At 44.8% G+C, this 20,518-nt stretch overlaps 1 protein-coding gene across 1 annotated transcript in view; it reads right to left on the bottom strand.

The window, feature by feature from the left end:
• LOC311141908 (extracellular matrix organizing protein FRAS1-like) overlaps positions 1–20,518 on the bottom strand; it is a gene marked incomplete at both ends in the record, with an annotated part of 243,729 nt that overhangs the window by 79,474 nt on the left and 143,737 nt on the right. Inside the window, 7 exon segments of the mRNA XM_084177414.1 lie at positions 649–805; positions 1,404–1,600; positions 6,798–6,933; positions 7,609–7,771; positions 10,494–10,645; positions 19,060–19,280; positions 19,670–19,792. Of these exon segments, the coding sequence (XP_084033540.1) occupies positions 649–805; positions 1,404–1,600; positions 6,798–6,933; positions 7,609–7,771; positions 10,494–10,645; positions 19,060–19,280; positions 19,670–19,792 (1,149 nt within the window).

Here is a 20,518-nt window from a genome sequence, read left to right on the forward strand (position 1 = left end):
GAGAGTTAGAGGTAGGGATGGAGAGAGAGTTAGAGGGAGGGATGGAGAGAGAGATAGAGGGAGGGATGGAGAGAGAGTTAGAGGTAGGGATGGAGAGAGAGTTAGAGGGAGGGATGGAGAGAGAGATAGAGGGAGGGATGGAGAGAGAGTTAGAGGGAGGGATGGAGGGATGGAGAGAGAGTTAGAGGGAGGGATGGAGGGAGAGTTAGAGGGAGGGATGGAGAGAGAGATAGAGGGAGGGATGGAGAGAGAGATAGAGGGAGGGATGGAGAGAGAGTTAGAGGGAGGGATGGAGAGAGAGATAGAGGGAGGGATGGAGGGATGGAGGGGGATTAGAGGGAGGGATGGAGGGATGGAGAGAGAGTTAGAGGGAGGGATGGAGGGATGGAGAGAGAGTTAGAGGGAGGGATGGAGAGAGAGATAGAGGGAGGGATGGAGGGGGATTAGAGGGAGGGATGGAGAGATGGAGAGAGAGTTAGAGGGAGGGATGGAGGGATGGAGGGGGATTAGAGGTCAAGCGCGCTTTATTTCTCTATGTGTGTGTGTGTGTGTGTGTGTGTATGTCCAGTCTCATGTGTGTGGGTGCGTGTTTGTGTGCTCGCATGCGTCCGTGTTTGTCTCCGCGTGTGTGTGTGTGTGTGTCCGTACCGTAGGCAGGTTGCTTGGTGACGGTGATGATGATGTCACTGTCTGGTGTGTCTTGGTCCAGGACGTTGAGAGAAGAGTTAGTGATGACCACTCCTGAGTTCTCCTCCACCTGGACCCTGTTCACTGACACCACCGGCACCGTCTCCCCTTTACTCTGCTGCAGACACACACACACACACACACACACACACACACACACACACACACAAGCAAAGAGGCGAGCGTAACCACACACAAACACGCGCACACACGCGCACACACATACACACAGCTCTGTCAGGATCATCAATTCACCTCAATGCCCTAGCAGACCAATTGATACAATTTTTATGGTGGTTGGGATTGCGTTGTGGGAAAATACAAGCTTGATGTCGTTATCACAGCACAAGAAAATCCATTAATCTTGACTGAAAGTTTTCTTTGTGAACTTTGTAATGGGGTTAATTGTTGTCGTTTATTACTATGAATAACATAATATTTGTAAACAAACAACAGCTTCAAAATATTGAGTAAAGCAGTTATGCTGATCTCATGGACTATGAGTCCCAGCATCCATAGCTCCGTCTATGAATTACATTTCTTTAGCCCCAACTCTCAAACCGTAGTAGTAGTATGAAACATTTATGAACTCACTAACTGTAAGTCGCTCTGCATATGAGCGTCTGCAAAACGACTAAAATGTATAAATGTAGTAGTAGTAGTAGTAGTAGTAGTAGTAGTAGTAGTAGTAGTAGTAGTAGTAGAGTATTATTTACCTTTATGTCTATATAGACATTGAAGGCCTCTGTCTGACTGGACCCATCACTGATGTAGAAAGAGAAGGTGTCCTGGTAGTGATGGTCAGTGTTCTGGACGTTCTGAACGTAGAAGATGTGGTCAGTCGTCAGGTCATCCACAGAGAAGGGAACCTCTGGACTGATGATGCGGGTATTTGAACCGCCCATCGAGCCCACTGGGAGACAGAGGACGAGACCAGAATGGGAAGTGAGATCTCACAAACTACAACCGACATACACTACATGACCAAAAGTATGTGGACACTTGCTCGTCGAATATCTCGTTCCAAAATCATGGGATGAATATGGAGTTGGTCCCCTCTTTGCTGCTATAACAGCCTCCACTCTTCTGGGAAGGCTTTCCACTAGATGTTGGAACATTGCTGTGGGGACTTGCTTCCATTCAGCCATAAAAGCATTAGTGAAGTCGGGCACTGATGTTGGGCGATTAGGCCTTGCTCACAGTCGGCGTTCCAATTCATCCCAAAGGTATTCGATGGGGTTGAGGTCAGGGCTCTGTGCAGGCCAGTCAAGTTCTTCCACACCGATCTCAACAAACCATTTCTGTATGGACCTTGCTTTGTGCACGGGGGCATTGCCATGCTGAAACAGGACAGGGCCTTCCCCAAACAGTTGCCACAAAGTTGGAAGCACAGAATCATCTAGAATGTCATTGGAACTAAGGGGCCTAGCCCGAACCATGAAAAACAGCCCCAGGCCATTATTCCTCCTCCACCAAACTTTACAGTTGGCACTATGCATTCGGGCAGGTAGCGTTCTACTGGCATCCGCCAAACCTAGATTCGTCTGTTGGACTGCCAGATGGGTGAAGCGTGATTCATTACAAATGACTTGTTGGAAAGGTGGCATCCTATGACGGTGCCACGTTGAAAGTCACTGAGCTCTTCAGTAAGGCCATTCTACTGCCAACGTTTGTCTATGGAGATTGCATGGCTGTGTGCTCGATTTTATACACCTGTCAGCAACAGGTGTGGCTGAACTAGCCGAATCCAAAATATGAAGGGGTGTCCCCATACTTTTGTATATATAGTGTATGAAGTGATGTCAACATACTGCTGTATATATAGTGTATGAAGGGGTGTCCCCATACTGCTGTATATATAATGTATATATAGTGTATGAAGGGGTGTCCACATACTGCTGTATATATAGTGTATGAAGGGGTGTCCACATACTGCTGTATATATAATGTATATATAGTGTATGAAGGGGTGTCCACATACTGCTGTATATATAGTGTATGAAGGGGTGTCCACATACTGCTGTATATATAGTGTATGAAGGGGTGTCCACATACTGCTGTATATATAGTGTATGAAGGGGTGTCCACATACTGCTGTATATATAGTGTATGAAGGGGTGTCCACATACTGCTGTATATATAGTGTATGAAGGGGTGTCCACATACTGCTGTATATATAGTGTATACAGTGCCTTGCAAAAGTATTCATCCCCCTTGGCATTTTTCCTATTTTGTTATATTACAACCTGTAATTTAAATTGATTTTTATTTGGATTTCATGTAATGTGTCACGCCCTGGCTCTGGGGACTATGTTATGTTGAGCCAGGGTGTGTAAGTCTATGTTTGTATATCTATGTGGGCCTGAGTGACTCCCAATCAGAGGCAACGAGTGTCAGCTGGTTGTCTCTGATTGGGAGCCATATTTAACTATCGGTCTTTTCACTTTGTGTTGTGGTTTCTTGTTCCGTTAAGGTTTGTTCGTGTTGTAACCTTAGACGTCACGCATCGTTGGTTATTGTTTTGATCGTGTGATCAGTTAATAAATATATATTATGTTCACCTTCAACGCTGCGCATTGGTCCTCTCTCGTAGACGATCGTGACAGAAGAAACCACCAGAACTGGACCAAGCAGCCTAGTGAGGAGCAGATTAGGTGGACTTGGCAACAGTGGAGGCAGAGCTTCGACTGGGTCAAGCCGAATGAGGAGCTGAATGACGGAGATTGGAAGCAGAGGAGCGAGAGGTGGGCGAGAATTATCGAGGCCTGGCCCACGGGGAAGAGAGACTCCCAGAATTTTTTTAGGGGGGGGGCTCACGACGTCGGACCAGCAGGAGGCCGCGATAGAGCGGCCCAGTGGGTTGCCAGAGGAGGCCGCCAGGTTACGGGGGCCACTGGTCGAAGAGGGGATGGAGGATGTAGAGGCACGGCGAGAGGTACTGGCGTGTGTTGCCAGTCCGGTCCGGCCCGTTCCAGATCCCGGTGTAGGGCCAGTGGTGTGTGTCCCCAGTACGGTCCGGTCTATTCCTGCTCCCCGCACCAAGGCAGGGGTGCGCATCGTCAGCCCGGTTCGGCCCGTTCCTACTCCACGCACCAAGCCTACGGTGTGCGTCGACAGCCCAGCCCGGCCCGTTCCTGCTCTCCGCACCAAGTCTGTGGTGCCCGTCGCCAGCCCAGTCCGGCCCATCCAAGCTCCCCGCACCAAGCCAGTGGTGTGCGTCGTCAGTCCGGCACGGCCCGTGCCTGCTCTCCGCACCAAGTCTGTGGTGCGTTTCGTCAGCCCTGTCCGGCCCGTTCCTGCTCTCCGCACCATGTCTGTGGTGCGCGTCGCCAGCCCAGTCCGGCCCATCCAAGCTCCCCGCACCAAGTCAGGGGTGCGCTTCGTCAGCCCGGTCCGGCCCGTTCCTGCTCCCCGCACCAAGTCAGTGGTGTGCTTCGTCAGCCCAGTCCGGCCTGTCCCTGCTCCACGCACCAAGCCTACGGTGTGCGTCGTCAGCCTGGTAAGGCCCGTTCCTCCTCCACGCACCAACCAGGGGTGCGCGTCGTCAGTCCAGCACAACCCGTGCCTGGGTCATGTCCGGAGCCGGATCCGCCGCCGAGGCGGAGTGCCCACCCGGTCCCTCCCCTGTTGTGGTTGTTTGGCGCGGTCGGAGTCCGCGCCTTTGGGGGGGGGGTACTGTCACGCCCTGGCTCTGGGGACTATGTTATGTTGAGCCAGGGTATGTAAGTCTATGTTTGTATATCTATGTGGGCCTGAGTGACTCCCAATCAGAGGCAACGAGTGTCAGCTGGTTGTCTCTGATTGGGAGCCATATTTAACTATCGGTCTTTTCACTTTGTGTTGTGGTTTCTTGTTCCGTTAAGGTTTGTTCGTGTTGTAACCTTAGACGTCACGCATCGTTGGTTATTGTTTTGATCGTGTGATCAGTTAATAAATATATATTATGTTCACCTTCAACGCTGCGCATTGGTCCTCTCTCGTAGACGATCGTGACATAATGGACATACACAAAATAGTCAAAATTGGTGAAGTGAAATGAAAAAAATTACTTATTTTTAAAAAATCAAAAAAAAAAATAACGGAAAAGTTGTGTGTGCGTATGGATTCACCCCCTTTGCTATGAAGCCCCTAAATAAGATCTGGTGCAACCAATTACCTTCACATAATTAGTTAAATAAAGTCCACCTGTCTGCAATCTAAGTGTCACATGATCTGTCACATGATCTCAATATATATACACCTGTTCTGAAAGGCCCCAGAGTCTGCAACACCACTAAGCAAGGGGCACCACCAAGCAAGCGGCACCATGAAGACCAAGGAGCTCTCCAAACAGGTCAGGGACAAAGTTGTGGAGAAGTACAGATCAGGTTTGGGTTATAAAAAAATATCCGAAACTTTGAACATCCCACGGAGCACCGTTACACTCCACAGAGCTGGGATTTACGAAAGAGTGGCCAGAAAAAAAAGCCATTGCTTAAAGAAAAAAATAAGCAAACGTTTGGTGTTCGCCAAAAGGCATGTGGGAGACTCAAATGATACAAACCCCCCAAAAATACATTTTAATTCCAGGTTGTAAGGCAACAAAATAGGAAAAATGCCAAGGGCGGTGAATACTTTCGCAAGCCACAGTATATAGTGTATATGTAGTGTATGAAGGGGTGTCCCCATACTGCTGTATATATAGTGTATATCTAGTGTCTGAAGGGGTGTCCCCATACTGCTGTATATATAGTGTATATCTAGTGTCTGAAGGGGTGTCCCCATACTGCTGTATATATAGTGTATATCTAGTGTCTGAAGGGGTGTCCCCATACTGCTGTATATATAGTGTATATCTAGTGTCTGAAGGGGTGTCCCCATACTGCTGTATATATAGTGTATATCTAGTGTCTGAAGGGGTGTCCCCATACTGCTGTATATATAGTGTATATCTAGTGTCTGAAGGGGTGTCCCCATACTGCTGTATATATAGTGTATATCTAGTGTCTGAAGGGGTGTCCCCATACTGCTGTATATATAGTGTATCTGTAGTGTATTTATAGTGCATCTATAGCGTGTATATGGGGCGGCAGGTAGCTTAGTGGTTAAGAGCGTTGTGCCAGTAACCGAAAGGTCACTGGTTCTAATCCCCGAGCCGACTAGGTGAAAATCTGTCGATGTGCCCTTGAGCAAGGCACTTAACACTAATTTTTCCTGTAAGTCGCTCTGGATAAGAGCGTCTGCTAAATGACTAAAATGTAAATGTAAAATGTATATAGTGTATATCTAGTGTGTATATAGTGTGTATATCCAGGCTCCGTGTGTATAGTGTGTATAGGCAGCCGGCCGCGACCGGGAGACTCATGGGCGGCGCACAATTGGCCCAGCGTCGTCCAGGGTAGGGGAGGGAATGGCCGGCAGGGGATGTAGCTCAGTTGATAGAGCATGGCGTTTGCAACGCCAGGGTTGTGGGTTCGATTCCCACGGGGGGGCCAGTATAAAAATATATATATATGTATTCACTAACTGTAAGTCGCTCTGGATAAGAGCGTCTGCTAAATGACTAAAATGTAAATGTAAATGTATATAGTGTGTATATAGTGTATATATATAGTGTGTATATAGTGTGTATATAGTGTATATATATAGTGTGTATATAGTGTGTATACAGTATAGTGTATCTATAGTATATCTATAGTGTATATATAGTGTACTAACCAGGGTTAGATCAGAAACATCTAAGACTGATGACACCATGTAGAAATACGTCAACAGACCAGTCAGTCCTTCAGCCTATCTAACCTAATCGCTCACTTTAAACTACTTTATTTGCAGGCTTCCCTCCACTTTCATCAGTTGTGTTTCATGTCTCTATGATTATTTGTAGTGTCAAATAAAATTTTATTGGTCACAGGTGTTGCGAAATGTACCTCTGTTTGTTGCGGGTGTTATTGCGGGTGTATTCATGTACCTCTGTTTATATTTACATTGCTTTGCCTAGGGCAATTTCCCTTTATGGGATAGATAGATTATTCAACTGAATTAATCGCTCTCTCTCTCTTTCATCTCTCTCTCTTTCATCTCTCTCTCTTCCCTCCCTCGCTCCCTCGCTCCCTCGCTCCCACACACACCACTTCCTCTCGTGTTCTCAATGAAGCCATATTTGGGTACGCTGATCATCCAAACCAGCAGGTCCTTGTTGGGTGTGTCCAGATCTGATACATTGATGTGACTGGTTGACAGCTGGACTCGTCCTCCTCCCTGGACCTAGAAATACACAACATAGACACTTGCATAACATGTCACATTGGGTGAGAGTGCTTCTAGGTGTAGTATGAAGTAGCCCCTAAATAGCTACTGATTTGAAGTCAGTTTAGTCCTTTCCACTCTAATCTTTACAGTTAGGATTTCATAATGTAACGCTGATCCTAGATCTTTGCCTATAAGGGCAACGTCCACCCCAAGTCTATTTCAAGTCTGCATGTAGCACATCTGATCATGCCTGTCAGCGTTATGGAGTGCTAGCTGTATGATTCTGAATATAGACCACATTCCATAGAATTAGAATGAGTAGAACTGAAATCCCCATTCCATTACCAGTCAAATTGCAAAACTCCTTCAAATCACGATGTCCATGGCACCGGGTAGTGGTGACAACTGACTGTTATTAGTCATGTTATACAGCCCTGGTGTTAGACACTCACACATATACCACACACACACACACACACACACACATACACACACACACACACACACACACAAACACACTCATACAAACACGCACGCACACACAAAACACACACACGCAGCGTTTGACACTAGTCGACTGAGCGTTGCATCAGATGTGTTGCCTAGTGTTGCTTCATATGCTGCCGACCATCGATCTCTGCTCCATAGCAACTGTCTCTAGGCAAGCTGAGCCGTGGGAGGTGTGTGTACCTTGATGCCACTGCGGACAGTGACCACTGGAGGCTGTCTCTGCTTGGAGGTGATGGTGATGGTACACATCTGGTTGTCAAGGCGATTGTTTTCACCGTCATAAACAATGAAATGGAAGATGTCCGTCACTGGTTGGTTTCCTGTCTCAATGGAAGTGATGTACCTAACAGGAAGGAAGTTTCAGTAAAGTTTATCCGAAAACATAGCCTTCACGGAAAACAAAACAATATATATATATATATATATATATATATATATATAAAAAATGGCTACGCTGATGCATAGTATCATCTTCTGGGTTATTAGTGCATTATTAGTGCATTATTAGTGCATTAGCAGTGCATTATTAGTGCATTATTAGTGCATTATTGTTATCAGTTGAAACAAAGAAATTGGTCATATAATATCAGATGATTAATACAAAACATTATAAAGGGGCTCATAACAAATAATAATGTATTATACCTGTTGGATTTAAAGGCCCATTGCAGTCAAAAACATGATTTTCCTGTTTTATTTATATTTCCACACTATGAGGTTGGAATAATACTGTGAAATTGTGAAACTTATGATAGTGCCCTTTTAGTGTAATAGCTGTTTGAAAAGACTGCCTGGAATGTCAGCTTGCTTTGGTGGGATGGAGTTTTGGCCTACCTGGTGTAACACCGGGCGGTAAATTAGTTAATAGACCAATAAGAAAGAGAGTTCCAAACCTCTCTGCCAATAACAGCTCATTTTCAGTTTTCACCTACCCACTCCCAGACCACTCTCAGACAGTCCTAGCCAAATTGCTCTTTGCTAAGAAGCAATTTTTTATTATTTTTGACCATTTTTAAAAGGTGGACTCAGCTAAATGACGTCACCCACGAACCGCAGATATTGAGATGAGCGAGATGCAAGACTTCGCTCTCACACAGTCTCTGCTGCATGTTCGCTGCACACTCTTACAGTGTGGTAGCCACGTGACCAACACAGCAGAGAAGTTGAGCATCGTGCTTCAACGCTCTTAGTTGTTTGCGGGAAATTGACCCATTATGCTGTTTACTTTCTGCATCTACGTCATACCACTGAGTCTACCTTTAATGTAAAACAGTCACAGTAAGGTACTTAATTGTTACCCAGAAATTATTTAATATTGAGATGAAAGCGGCTGCAGTGGACCTTTAACTAAAGTCTTACCAAATGATCTTATCGCATTTTATAACCTGCATTATGTTTATATCATGACCAATAGGGAATAGATGAGTGATTAAAATGAATATAGTTCTGTCCTTGAGTTGTTCTTGTCTATTAATGTTCTGTATTATGTCATGTTTCATGTTTTGTGTGGACCCCAGGAAGAGTAGCTGCTGCTTTTGCAACAGCTAATGGGGATCCTAATAAAATAACCTCACACTAAAATAACATTTTACACAAGCCCTCTACAATCTGGTGAAAGGCCACTGAATACATCTAATATCCTCTCATTCTCACATCGCAACACCACTAAATCAAATCAAAATTTTATTGGTCACATACACGTGTTTAGCAGATGTTATTGCAGGTGTAGCGAAATGCTTGTGGGTGCTTGTAAAGCCTAATACTGTATAAGCCCTTTAATGCCTAGTGAAAGTACCTGAATAAAATATAATCTTCTCTAATCCTCTACAATAAAACAGAGCAACATTTCATCTGCATGTTCTACTGCACAGAGACGCAGTCTGCCAGGATGAACTAATACAGGTGATTTAAACAGAGATGTTTCTCATAATATTAGCCTAGCGTGCTAATTGCAGTAAAGCTAATCAGAAGCACAATTTGGAGATAATGGTTTTAATTTTGACACCTCTCAGAAGACCGTTGAGTCTGTGTGTGTGTGTGTGTGTGTGTGTGTGTGTGTGTGTGTGTGTGTGTGTGTGTGTGTGCGCATGCGTGCGTCTCGCAGGTGGTTCGTATTTAACGTTCGCTAATTAGACATGCTAATGTTTCTAATTTGTAGCGAGGATTTTACAGAGCCTCAGAGGGAGAATATTTATGTTTTTATAGCAGTTACAGTCTAAGGAGTGATGGAAGGAAGAAGCCATTACTTTTACAGAAAACTCTCGGCCAGATCGTTACTGTGGGCCTAAATGAGAATTGCTCTCAATGAAATAACCTGGACCTATAAAATCTAAATGAGATAGAAATAAATATCTACCCGGCAGAACAAATCGTCTCAATAATTAGTGCAACAACGACAAAGGAGCTGGTAGGAATGGATACCAGAATGTGAGATTATTGTTTTAAGTCTGCATCTGAAGTCTAAATCTTAAGTCTAAAGTGGCTCCCTCTCCCCCATCTCACCTTCATCTGAAGAAGAACCACAGAATTCACTTCCAACCTGTCCAGCTCTTACAGATCAGGGTAGATGAGGGAAAGCAAACAAGAAGAGGAAGCTACTTAAGGTGACTTAGATGCACCCTTAGTTTCAGATGCCTCTTACCTGATCTTGTGTTTGTTGACGTGGTCAACAGTGAAAGAGGAGTACTCTGTTCATCTCCTCTCTGTGGGTATGTGTGTTTTTCTACCTGATCTTGTGTTTGTTGACGTCGTCCACAGTGAAAGAGGAGTACTCTGTCATCTCCTCTCTGTGGGTATGTGTGTTTTTCTACCTGATCTTGTGTTTGTTGACGTCGTCCACAGTGAAAGAGGAGTACTCTGTTCATCTCCTCTCTGTGGGTATGTGTGTTTTTCTACCTGATCTTGTGTTTGTTGACGTCGTCCACAGTGAAAGAGGAGTACTCTGTTCATCTCCTCTCTGTGGGTATGTGTGTTTTTTTACCTGATCTTGTGTTTGTTGACGTCGTCCACAGTGAAAGAGGAGTACTCTGTTCATCTCCTCTCTGTGGGTATGTGTGTTTTTCTACCTGATCTTGTGTTTGTTGACGTCGTCCACAGTGAAAGAGGAGTCCTCTGTCATCTCCCGTTGGTCTGGGTCTGACCCTGTCCTGGTCAGGATGCCGTACCTTGGAACTGACACCAGCCGAATACGGATCTTCTCATCTGGAGAGGTGTTGCTCTGCAAAATATTATCACATATTTCATATCATATTATAATATCAACAATGTTCCCACACATTTTTTGGGACACTGAGCAAATTTTTTGGTCTTGTGTGCAGAAACTTGAATGCTGTGAGAATTTTGTGCAACTTCCAGCGCATTTACAGTGAACACAGAAACAGTACCCTTAGAGTTTTAGACAGTAGCCAATAGGCTGTACCCTTACAGTTTTAGACAGTAGCCAATAGGCTGTACCCTTACAGTTTTAGACAGTAGCCAATAGGCTGTACCCTTAGAGTTTTAGACAGTAGCCAATAGGCTGTACCCTTACAGTTTTAGACAGTAGCCAATAGGCTGTACCCTTACAGTTTTAGACAGTAGCCAATAGGCTGTACCCTTACAGTTTTAGGCAGTAGCCAATAGGCTGTACCCTTAGAGTTTTAGACAGTAGCCAATAGGCTGTACCCTTAGAGTTTTAGACAGTAGCCAATAGGCTGTAGCCTTAGAGTTTTAGACAGTAGCCAATAGGCTGTACCCTTAGAGTTTTAGACAGTAGCCAATAGGATGTACCCTGACAGTTTTAGACAGTAGCCAATAGGCTGTACCCTTACAGTTTTAGACAGTAGCCAATAGGCTGTACCCTTACAGTTTTAGACAGTAGCCAATAGGCTGTACCCTTAGAGTTTTAGACAGTAGCCAATAGGATGTACCCTGACAGTTTTAGACAGTAGCCAATAGGCTGTACCCTTACAGTTTTAGACAGTAGCCAATAGGCAGTACCCTTACAGTTTTAGACAGTAGCCAATAGGCAGTACCCTTACAGTTTTAGACAGTAGCCAATAGGCAGTACCCTTACAGTTTTAGACAGTAGCCAATAGGCTGTACCCTTACAGTTGTAGACAGTAGCCAATAGGCTGTACCCTTACAGTTTTAGACAGTAGCCAATAGGCTGTACCCTTACAGTTTTAGACAGTAGCCAATAGGCTGTACCCTTACAGTTTTAGACAGTAGCCAATAGGCAGTACCCTTACAGTTTTAGACAGTAGCCAATAGGCAGTACCCTTACAGTTTTAGACAGTAGCCAATAGGCTGTACCCTTACAGTTTTAGACAGTAGCCAATAGGCAGTACCCTTACAGTTTTAGACAGTAGCCAATAGGCTGTACCCTTACAGTTTTAGACAGTAGCCAATAGGCTGTACCCTTAGAGTTTTAGACAGTAGCCAATAGGCTGTACCCTTACAGTTTTAGACAGTAGCCAATAGGCTGTACCCTTACAGTTTTAGACAGTAGCCAATAGGCTGTACCCTTACAGTTTTAGACAGTAGCCAATAGGCAGTACCCTTACAGTTTTAGACAGTAGCCAATAGGCTGTACCCTTACAGTTTTAGACAGTAGCCAATAGGCTGTACCCTTACAGTTTTAGACAGTAGCCAATAGGCTGTACCCTTACAGTTTTAGACAGTAGGCAATAGGCTGTACCCTTACAGTTTTAGACAGTAGCCAATAGGCTGTACCCTTACAGTTTTAGACAGTAGCCAATAGGCTGTACCCTGACAGTTGTAGACAGTAGCCAATAGGCAGTACCCTTACAGTTTTAGACAGTAGCCAATATGCTGTACCCTTACAGTTTTAGACAGTAGCCAATAGGCTGTACCCTTACAGTTTTAGACAGTAGCCAATAGGCTGTACCCTTACAGTTTTAGGCAGTAGCCAATAGGCTGTACCCTTACAGTTTTAGACAGTAGCCAATAGGCAGTACCCTGACAGTTTTAGACAGTAGCCAATAGGCTGTACCCTTACAGTTTTAGACAGTAGCCAATAGGCAGTACCCTGACAGTTTTAGACAGTAGCCAATAGGCTGTACCCTTACAGTTTTAGACAGTAGCCAATAGGCTGTACCCTGACAGTTTTAGACAGTAGCCAATAGGCTGTACCCTGACAGTTGTAGACAGTAGCCAATAGGCTGTACCCTTACAGTTTTAGACAGTAGCCAATAGGCTGTACCCTTACAGTTTTAGACAGTAGCCAATAGGCTGTACCCTTACAGTTTTAGACAGTAGCCAATAGGCTGTACCCTTACAGTTTTAGACAGTAGCCAATAGGCAGTACCCTTACAGTTTTAGACAGTAGCCAATAGGCAGTACCCTTACAGTTTTAGACAGTAGCCAATAGGCAGTACCCTTACAGTTTTAGACAGTAGCCAATAGGCTGTACCCTGACAGTTGTAGACAGTAGCCAATAGGCTGTACCCTTACAGTTTTAGACAGTAGCCAATAGGCTGTACCCTTACAGTTTTAGACAGTAGCCAATAGGCTGTACCCTTACAGTTTTAGACAGTAGCCAATAGGCTGTACCCTTACAGTTTTAGACAGTAGCCAATTGGCAGTACCCTTACAGTTTTAGACAGTAGCCAATAGGCTGTACCCTTACAGTTTTAGACAGTAGCCAATAGGCTGTACCCTTACAGTTTTAGACAGTAGCCAATAGGCTGTACCCTTACAGTTTTAGACAGTAGCCAATAGGCAGTACCCTTACAGTTTTAGACAGTAGCCAATAGGATGTACCCTTACAGTTTTAGACAGTAGCCAATAGGCTGTACCCTTACAGTTTTAGACAGTAGCCAATAGGCTGTACCCTTACAGTTTTAGACAGTAGCCAATAGGCAGTACCCTTAAAGTTTTAGACAGTAAATAATAGACTATTGTGGCTATCTGAGCATAATGTAGGCCTACCAACAAAATCAACGGAGCAAATCCCTCACATGGAAATAGCTTTGAATTTCTATGATATAGCCTACAGTAGCCTATATGTGGTGTTCAATGCAGGGATACATTGCATGAGACTTTTAAAAAACGTTTTTACATGATGAAGGGCTTGACATTAATTCATGATTTTTTGCTTGGTCTGTAACACCATGGGCCGAATAGGTGACTGTAAATTGCATTGCATTGTGTTGTATGATGCAAGAAACCACTTGACTAAATCAAATTAATTATTATTACCATACAGTGAATTAGACGATGTAGGCTACCCCTCTATCTATTGCCTCATTTGCATATTCTGTCTCAAAATACAACACTGCCCCTATAATTAAGACAAGCTTTTTACCTGAGTGGCTTTTCAAAGACAGCTTGAAAGGTAGCCTACACGATTTGTGCTCTTGTAGGAAGCAGTCACTCCCCATTGCTGACCTATACTTATCTATAACTCGGCTTATAACTCGCTAACTAGCCAAGAATATCAACAAATATGCACACGCGCTCTGAACTGATCTGAAAAGCGTATTCACTCATGAGTGACTGAAAGACCTCTCGTGGCCTACCCCTGCCAATAGAATTCTACAACAAAATCACAGACTCAATCTTGCAAAGTTAGATGGTTTTTTCGGTTTGTTGCATTGAAAAGGGGCTGATATAATGTTGATTCGATCACAGGAAAAACATTGATCTATATAGTGCAAACTAATGGGGCGAACTCAGTGAAGTTCAATCTCATGCGTCTCTGCGCGGCATGGCATTTATTTTGCGCGGCAGTCCTGGAGGAGGAGCATGGCCAAGCACGCAGGCAGCTTAGAGGGAACATTGATTATCACACATGTACACTGCTCAAAAAAATTAAGGGGAACACTTATAATAATAATAATAATATGCCATTTAGCAGACGCTTTTATCCAAAGCGACTTACAGTCATGCGTGCAAATATGTTTTTTTTTGTGTATGGGTGGTCCCAGGGATCGAACCCACTACCTTAGCGTTACAAGCGCCGTGCTCTACCAGCTGAGCTACAGAGGACCACCACTTAAACAACACAATGTAACTCCAAGTCAATCACACTTCTGTGAAATCAAACCGTCCACTTAGGAAGCAACACTGATTGACAATAAATTTCACATGCTGTTGTGCAAATGGAATAGACAACAGGTGGAAATTATAGGCAATTAGCAAGACACCCCCAATAAAGGACTGGTTTTGCAGGTGGTGACCACAGACCACTTCTCAGTTCCTATGCTTCCTGGCTGATGTTTTGGTCACTTTTGAATGCTGGGGTGCTTTCACTCTAGTGGTAGCATGAGACGGAGTCTACAACCCACACAAGTGGCTCAGGTAGTGCAGCTCATCCAGGATGGCACATCAATGCGAGCTGTGGCAAGAAGGTTTGCTGTGTCTGTCAGCGTAGTGTCCAGAGCATGGAGGCGCTACCAGGAGACAGGCCAGTACATCAGGAGACGTGGAGGAGGCCGTAGGAGGGCAACAACCCAGCAGCAGGACCGCTACCTCCGCCTTTGTGCAAGGAGGAGCAGGAGGAGCACTGCCAGAGCCCTGCAAAATGACCTCCAGCAGGCCACAAATGTGCATGTGTCTGCTCAAACGGTCAGAAACAGACTCCATGAGGGTGGTATGAGGGCCCGACGTCCACAGGTGGGGGTTGTGCTTACAGCCCAACGCCGTGCAGGACGTTTGGCATTTGCCAGAGAACACCAAGATTGGCAAATTCACCACTGGCGCCCTGTGCTCTTCACAGATGAAAGCAGGTTCACCCTGAGCACATGTGACAGACGTGACAGAGTCTGGAGACGCCGTGGAGAACGTTCTGCTGCCTGCAACATCCTCCAGCATGACCGGTTTGGTTGTGGGTGAGTCATGGTGTGAGGTGGCATTTCTTTTGGGGGCCGCACAGCCCTCCATGTGCTCGCCAGAGGTAGCCTGACTGCCATTAGGTACCGAGATGAGATCCTCAGACCCCTTGTGAGACCATATGCTGGTGCGGTTGGCTCTGGGTTCCTCCTAATGCAAGACAATGCTAGACCTCATGTGGCTGGAGTGTGTCAGCAGTTCCTGCAAGAGGAAGGCATTGATGCTATGGACTGGCCCGCCCGTTCCCCAGACCTGAATCCAATTGAGCACATCTGGGACATCATGTCTCGCTCCATCCACCAACGCCACGTTGCACCACAGACTGTCCAGGAGTTGGCGGATGCTTTAGTCCAGGTCTGGGAGGAGATCCCTCAGGAGACCATCCGCCACCTCATCAGGAGCATGCCCAGGCGTTGTAGGGAGGTCATACAGGCACGTGGAGGCCACACACACTACTGAGCCTCATTTTGACTTGTTTTAAGGACATTACATCAAAGTTGGATCAGCCTGTAGTGTGGTTTTCCACTTAAATTTTGAGGGTGACTCCAAATCCAGACCTCCATGGGTTGATACATTTGATTTCCATTGATAATTTTTGTGTGATTTTGTTGTCAGCACATTCAACTATGGAAAGAAAATAGTATTTAATAAGATTATTTCATTCATTCAGATCTAGGATGTGTTATTTTAGTGTTCCCTTAATTTTTTTGAGCAGTGTATTATTATTAAATGTCATAAAATGTTTAACATTATGTGAACATCTGTTTGAAATTATTTGAAAACATTGGTTGCTATTTTCAACACAGAAACGAGAGCCACTATAAAGATGAAGTTCAGACATGTTGACCATGAATCACCTAAAATGGTTCTTTATCCAGGTGTGTGTGTGCTGTGCAAGTGAGTGCCTGTATGTCCGCTACTGGGATTGATCTTGCATCCTCTGTCTAGCAAACACACTTGACCGCCCTAATGACAAGACTTTAGCCAGCTGCACCACTGAAAAGCCAGCAATTGGATGGTGTGGGTGGAGGTGCTAGCAATTTCAGTTCCACACACACTCACTGTGTAGCCCAGTGTGTACTAACCATATAACCCAGTGCGTACTAACCATATAACCCAGTGTGTACTAACCGTGTAGCCCAGTGCATACTAACCATATAACCCAGTGTGTACTAAGCATATAACCCAGTGCGTACTAACCATATAACCCAGTGCGTACTAACCATATAACCCAGTGTGTACTAACCATATAACCCAGTGTGTACTAACCATATAACCCAGTGTGTACTAACCATATAACCCAGTGCGTACTAACCATTTAACCCAGTGTGTACTAACCATATAACCCGGTGTGTACTAACCGTGTAGCCCAGTGCGTACTAACCATATAACCCAGTGCGTACTAACCATATAACCCAGTGTGTACTAACCATATAACCCAGTGTGTACTAACCATATAACCCAGTGTGTACTAACCATATAACCCAGTGTGTACTAACCATATAACCCAGTGTGTACTAACCATTTAACCCAGTGTGTACTAACCATATAACCCAGTGCGTACTAACCATATAACCCAGTACGTACTAACCATTTAACCCAGTGTGTACTAACCATATAACCCAGTGCGTACTAACCATATAACCCAATGCGTACTAACCATTTAACCCAGTGTGTACTAACCATTTAACCCAGTGTGTACTAACCATATAACCCGGTGTGTACTAACCGTGTAGCCCAGTGCGTACTAACCATATAACCCAGTGCGTACTAACCATATAACCCAGTGTGTACTAACCATATAACCCAGTGTGTACTAACCATATAACCCAGTGTGTACTAACCATATAACCCAGTGTGTACTAACCATTTAACCCAGTGTGTACTAACCATATAACCCAGTGTGTACTAACCGTGTAGCCCAGTGCGTACTAACCATATAACCCAGTGCGTACTAACCATATAACCCAGTGTGTACTAACCATATAACCCAGTGTGTACTAACCATATAACCCAGTGTGTACTAACCATATAACCCAGTGTGTACTAACCATATAACCCAGTGTGTACTAACCATTTAACCCAGTGTGTACTAACCATATAACCCAGTGCGTACTAACCATATAACCCAGTACGTACTAACCATTTAACCCAGTGTGTACTAACCATATAACCCAGTGCGTACTAACCATATAACCCAATGCGTACTAACCATTTAACCCAGTGTGTACTAACCATTTAACCCAGTGTGTACTAACCATATAACCCGGTGTGTACTAACCGTGTAGCCCAGTGCGTACTAACCATATAACCCAGTGCGTACTAACCATATAACCCAGTGTGTACTAACCATATAACCCAGTGTGTACTAACCATATAACCCAGTGTGTACTAACCATATAACCCAGTGTGTACTAACCATTTAACCCAGTGTGTACTAACCATATAACCCAGTGTGTACTAACCATATAACCCAGTGCGTACTAACCATTTAACCCAGTGTGTACTAACCATATAACCCGGTGTGTACTAACCGTGTAGCCCAGTGCGTACTAACCATATAACCCAGCGTGTACTAACCATATAACCCAGTGCGTACTAACCGTGTAGCCCAGTGCGTACTAACCATATAACCCAGTGTGTACTAACCATATAACCCAGTGCGTACTAACCATATAACCCAGTGCGTACTAACCATATAACCCAGTGCGTACTAACCATATAACCCAGTGCGTACTAACGTGTAGCCCAGTGCGTACTAACCGTGTAACCCAGTGCGTACTAACCGTGTAGCCCAGTGCATACTAACCATATAACCCAGTGTGTACTAAGCATATAACCCAGTGCGTACTAACCATATAACCCAGTGCGTACTAACCATATAACCCAGTGTGTACTAACCATATAACCCAGTGTGTACTAACCATATAACCCAGTGTGTACTAACCATATAACCCAGTGCGTACTAACCATTTAACCCAGTGTGTACTAACCATATAACCTGGTGTGTACTAACCGTGTAGCCCAGTGCGTACTAACCATATAACACAGTGTGTACTAACCATATAACCCAGTGCGTACTAACCATATAACCCAGTGTGTACTAACCATATAACCCAGTGTGTACTAACCATATAACCCAGTGTGTACTAACCATATAACCCAGTGTGTACTAACCATATAACCCAGTGTGTACTAACCATATAACCCAGTGTGTACTAACCATATAACCCAGTGTGTACTAACCATTTAACCCAGTGTGTACTAACCATATAACCCAGTGCGTACTAACCATATAACCCAGTGCGTACTAACCATTTAACCCAGTGTGTACTAACCATATAACCCGGTGTGTACTAACCGTGTAGCCCAGTGCGTACTAACCATATAACCCAGCGTGTACTAACCATATAACCCAGTGCGTACTAACCGTGTAGCCCAGTGCGTACTAACCATATAACCCAGTGTGTACTAACCATATAACCCAGTGCGTACTAACCATATAACCCAGTGCGTACTAACCATATAACTCAGTGCGTACTAACCGTGTAGCCCAGTGCATACTAACCATATAACCCGGTGTGTACTAACCGTCTAGCCCAGTGCGTACTAACCATATAACCCAGTGCGTACTAACCGTGTAGCCCAGTGCGTACTAACCGTGTAGCCCAGTGCGTACTAACCGTGTAGCCCAGTGCGTACTAACCATATAACCCAGTGCGTACTAACCGTGTAGCCCAGTGCGTACTAACCATATAACCCAGTGCATACTAACCATATAACCCAGTGCGTACTAACCGTGTAGCCCAGGTGAGTACGTCTGATGACGCTACTACTGTTCTCAGGAACCTCCATGGATAGCAGGGTCTCTGGGTCTCTCCTGGGCCCGTCACCCAGCACAACCACCTGTACCGCCGCCGTCGCCGTGGAGAAGGTGATGGCGTCCTCGTCAGTGGAGAAGCCGGAGTGTTGGTACTGCAGAACGTTACGGGTCACTTCACTGAAAGAGAACGTGTCACCTGGAGAGACAAAGGAGCGGTTTAATCATTGTGTTAAATATAAACATACTTGGAGTAAAACAAGGCCCGAGGTTTTCATTCATATACATCATCTTCCGTTGTTTGAAGAATACCTTGTTTGATGTTGGAATGTTGTTCTATTCCCATGTTTCAGTTCTCTAAATACAACATGCAGTGTGTGTCTGGGGATGTGTGACAATTCAGACCATGTGCAAAATTGTAAAGAAATTTGGCAACTTCCATTTTCAGGCTCCTACTCTATTCTCTACAGAAGTAATTCCCCTTACACTACAATTCAATCTTAACTTCCCTTAACTACTAGAAGGAAAACCCAATATATGACCCTGGACCAGTTGTTTGGGGAAACATCTAGCTAATTTGCTGCTCACCGCTCATCATCTCAGTCTGTGAGTCCAACTCCATCTTGACCAGGGTCCCATGGACCGGTCCTTCCACCAGCTCCAACTCATCAGGAGCCGTGTCTGCGTCAGTTACTGCCAGCTGCTGCCCACCTACACCAAGTATTGTGAGCGACACTGAGCACGAAAGCCATGTTGTATACCAATGATTCACCATATCTTTTATACCAATGATTCACCATATCTTTTATACCAACGAATCACAATTTCTTTGTATACCAATCATTTACCATATATTTGCATACCAATGATTCACCATTTCTTTGTATACCAATAATGTACCATATATTTGCATACCAATGAGGGATAGGGTTAGGGTTAAGGGTAAGGGTTGGGGGTTTGGGGTTAAGGTTAGGATTAGGGTTAGGGTTTAGAGTTAGGGAAAATAGGATTTTGAATGAGAATCAATTGTTGGTCCCCAAAAATCCCTCACAAGTATAGTAATAACCTGCTGTGTGTGTGTGTGTGTGTGTGTGTGTGTGTGTGTGTGTGTGTGTGTGTGTGTGTGTGTGTGTGTGTGTGTGTGTGTGTGTGTGTGTGTGTGTGTGTGTGTGTGTGTGTGCTTATTGTGTGTGTGTGTGTGCGTGTGCGTGTGTGTGTGTGTGTGTGTGTGTGTGTGCGTGTGCTTGTTGTGTGTGTGTGTGTGTGTGTGTGCGTGTGCTTGTTGTGTGTGTGTGTGTGTGTGTGTGCGTGTGCTTGTTGTGTGTGTGTGTGTGTGTGTGTGTGTGTGTGTGTGTGTGTGTGCTTGTTGTGTGTGTGTGTGTGCGTGTGCTTGTTGTGTGTGTGTGTGTGTGTGTGTGTGTGTGTGTGTGTGTGTGT

The sequence above is a fragment of the Coregonus lavaretus genome, assembly GCF_964263955.1.
Source record: "Coregonus lavaretus genome assembly, chromosome: 14".
NCBI classification, from domain to species: Eukaryota; Metazoa; Chordata; class Actinopteri; order Salmoniformes; family Salmonidae; genus Coregonus; species Coregonus lavaretus.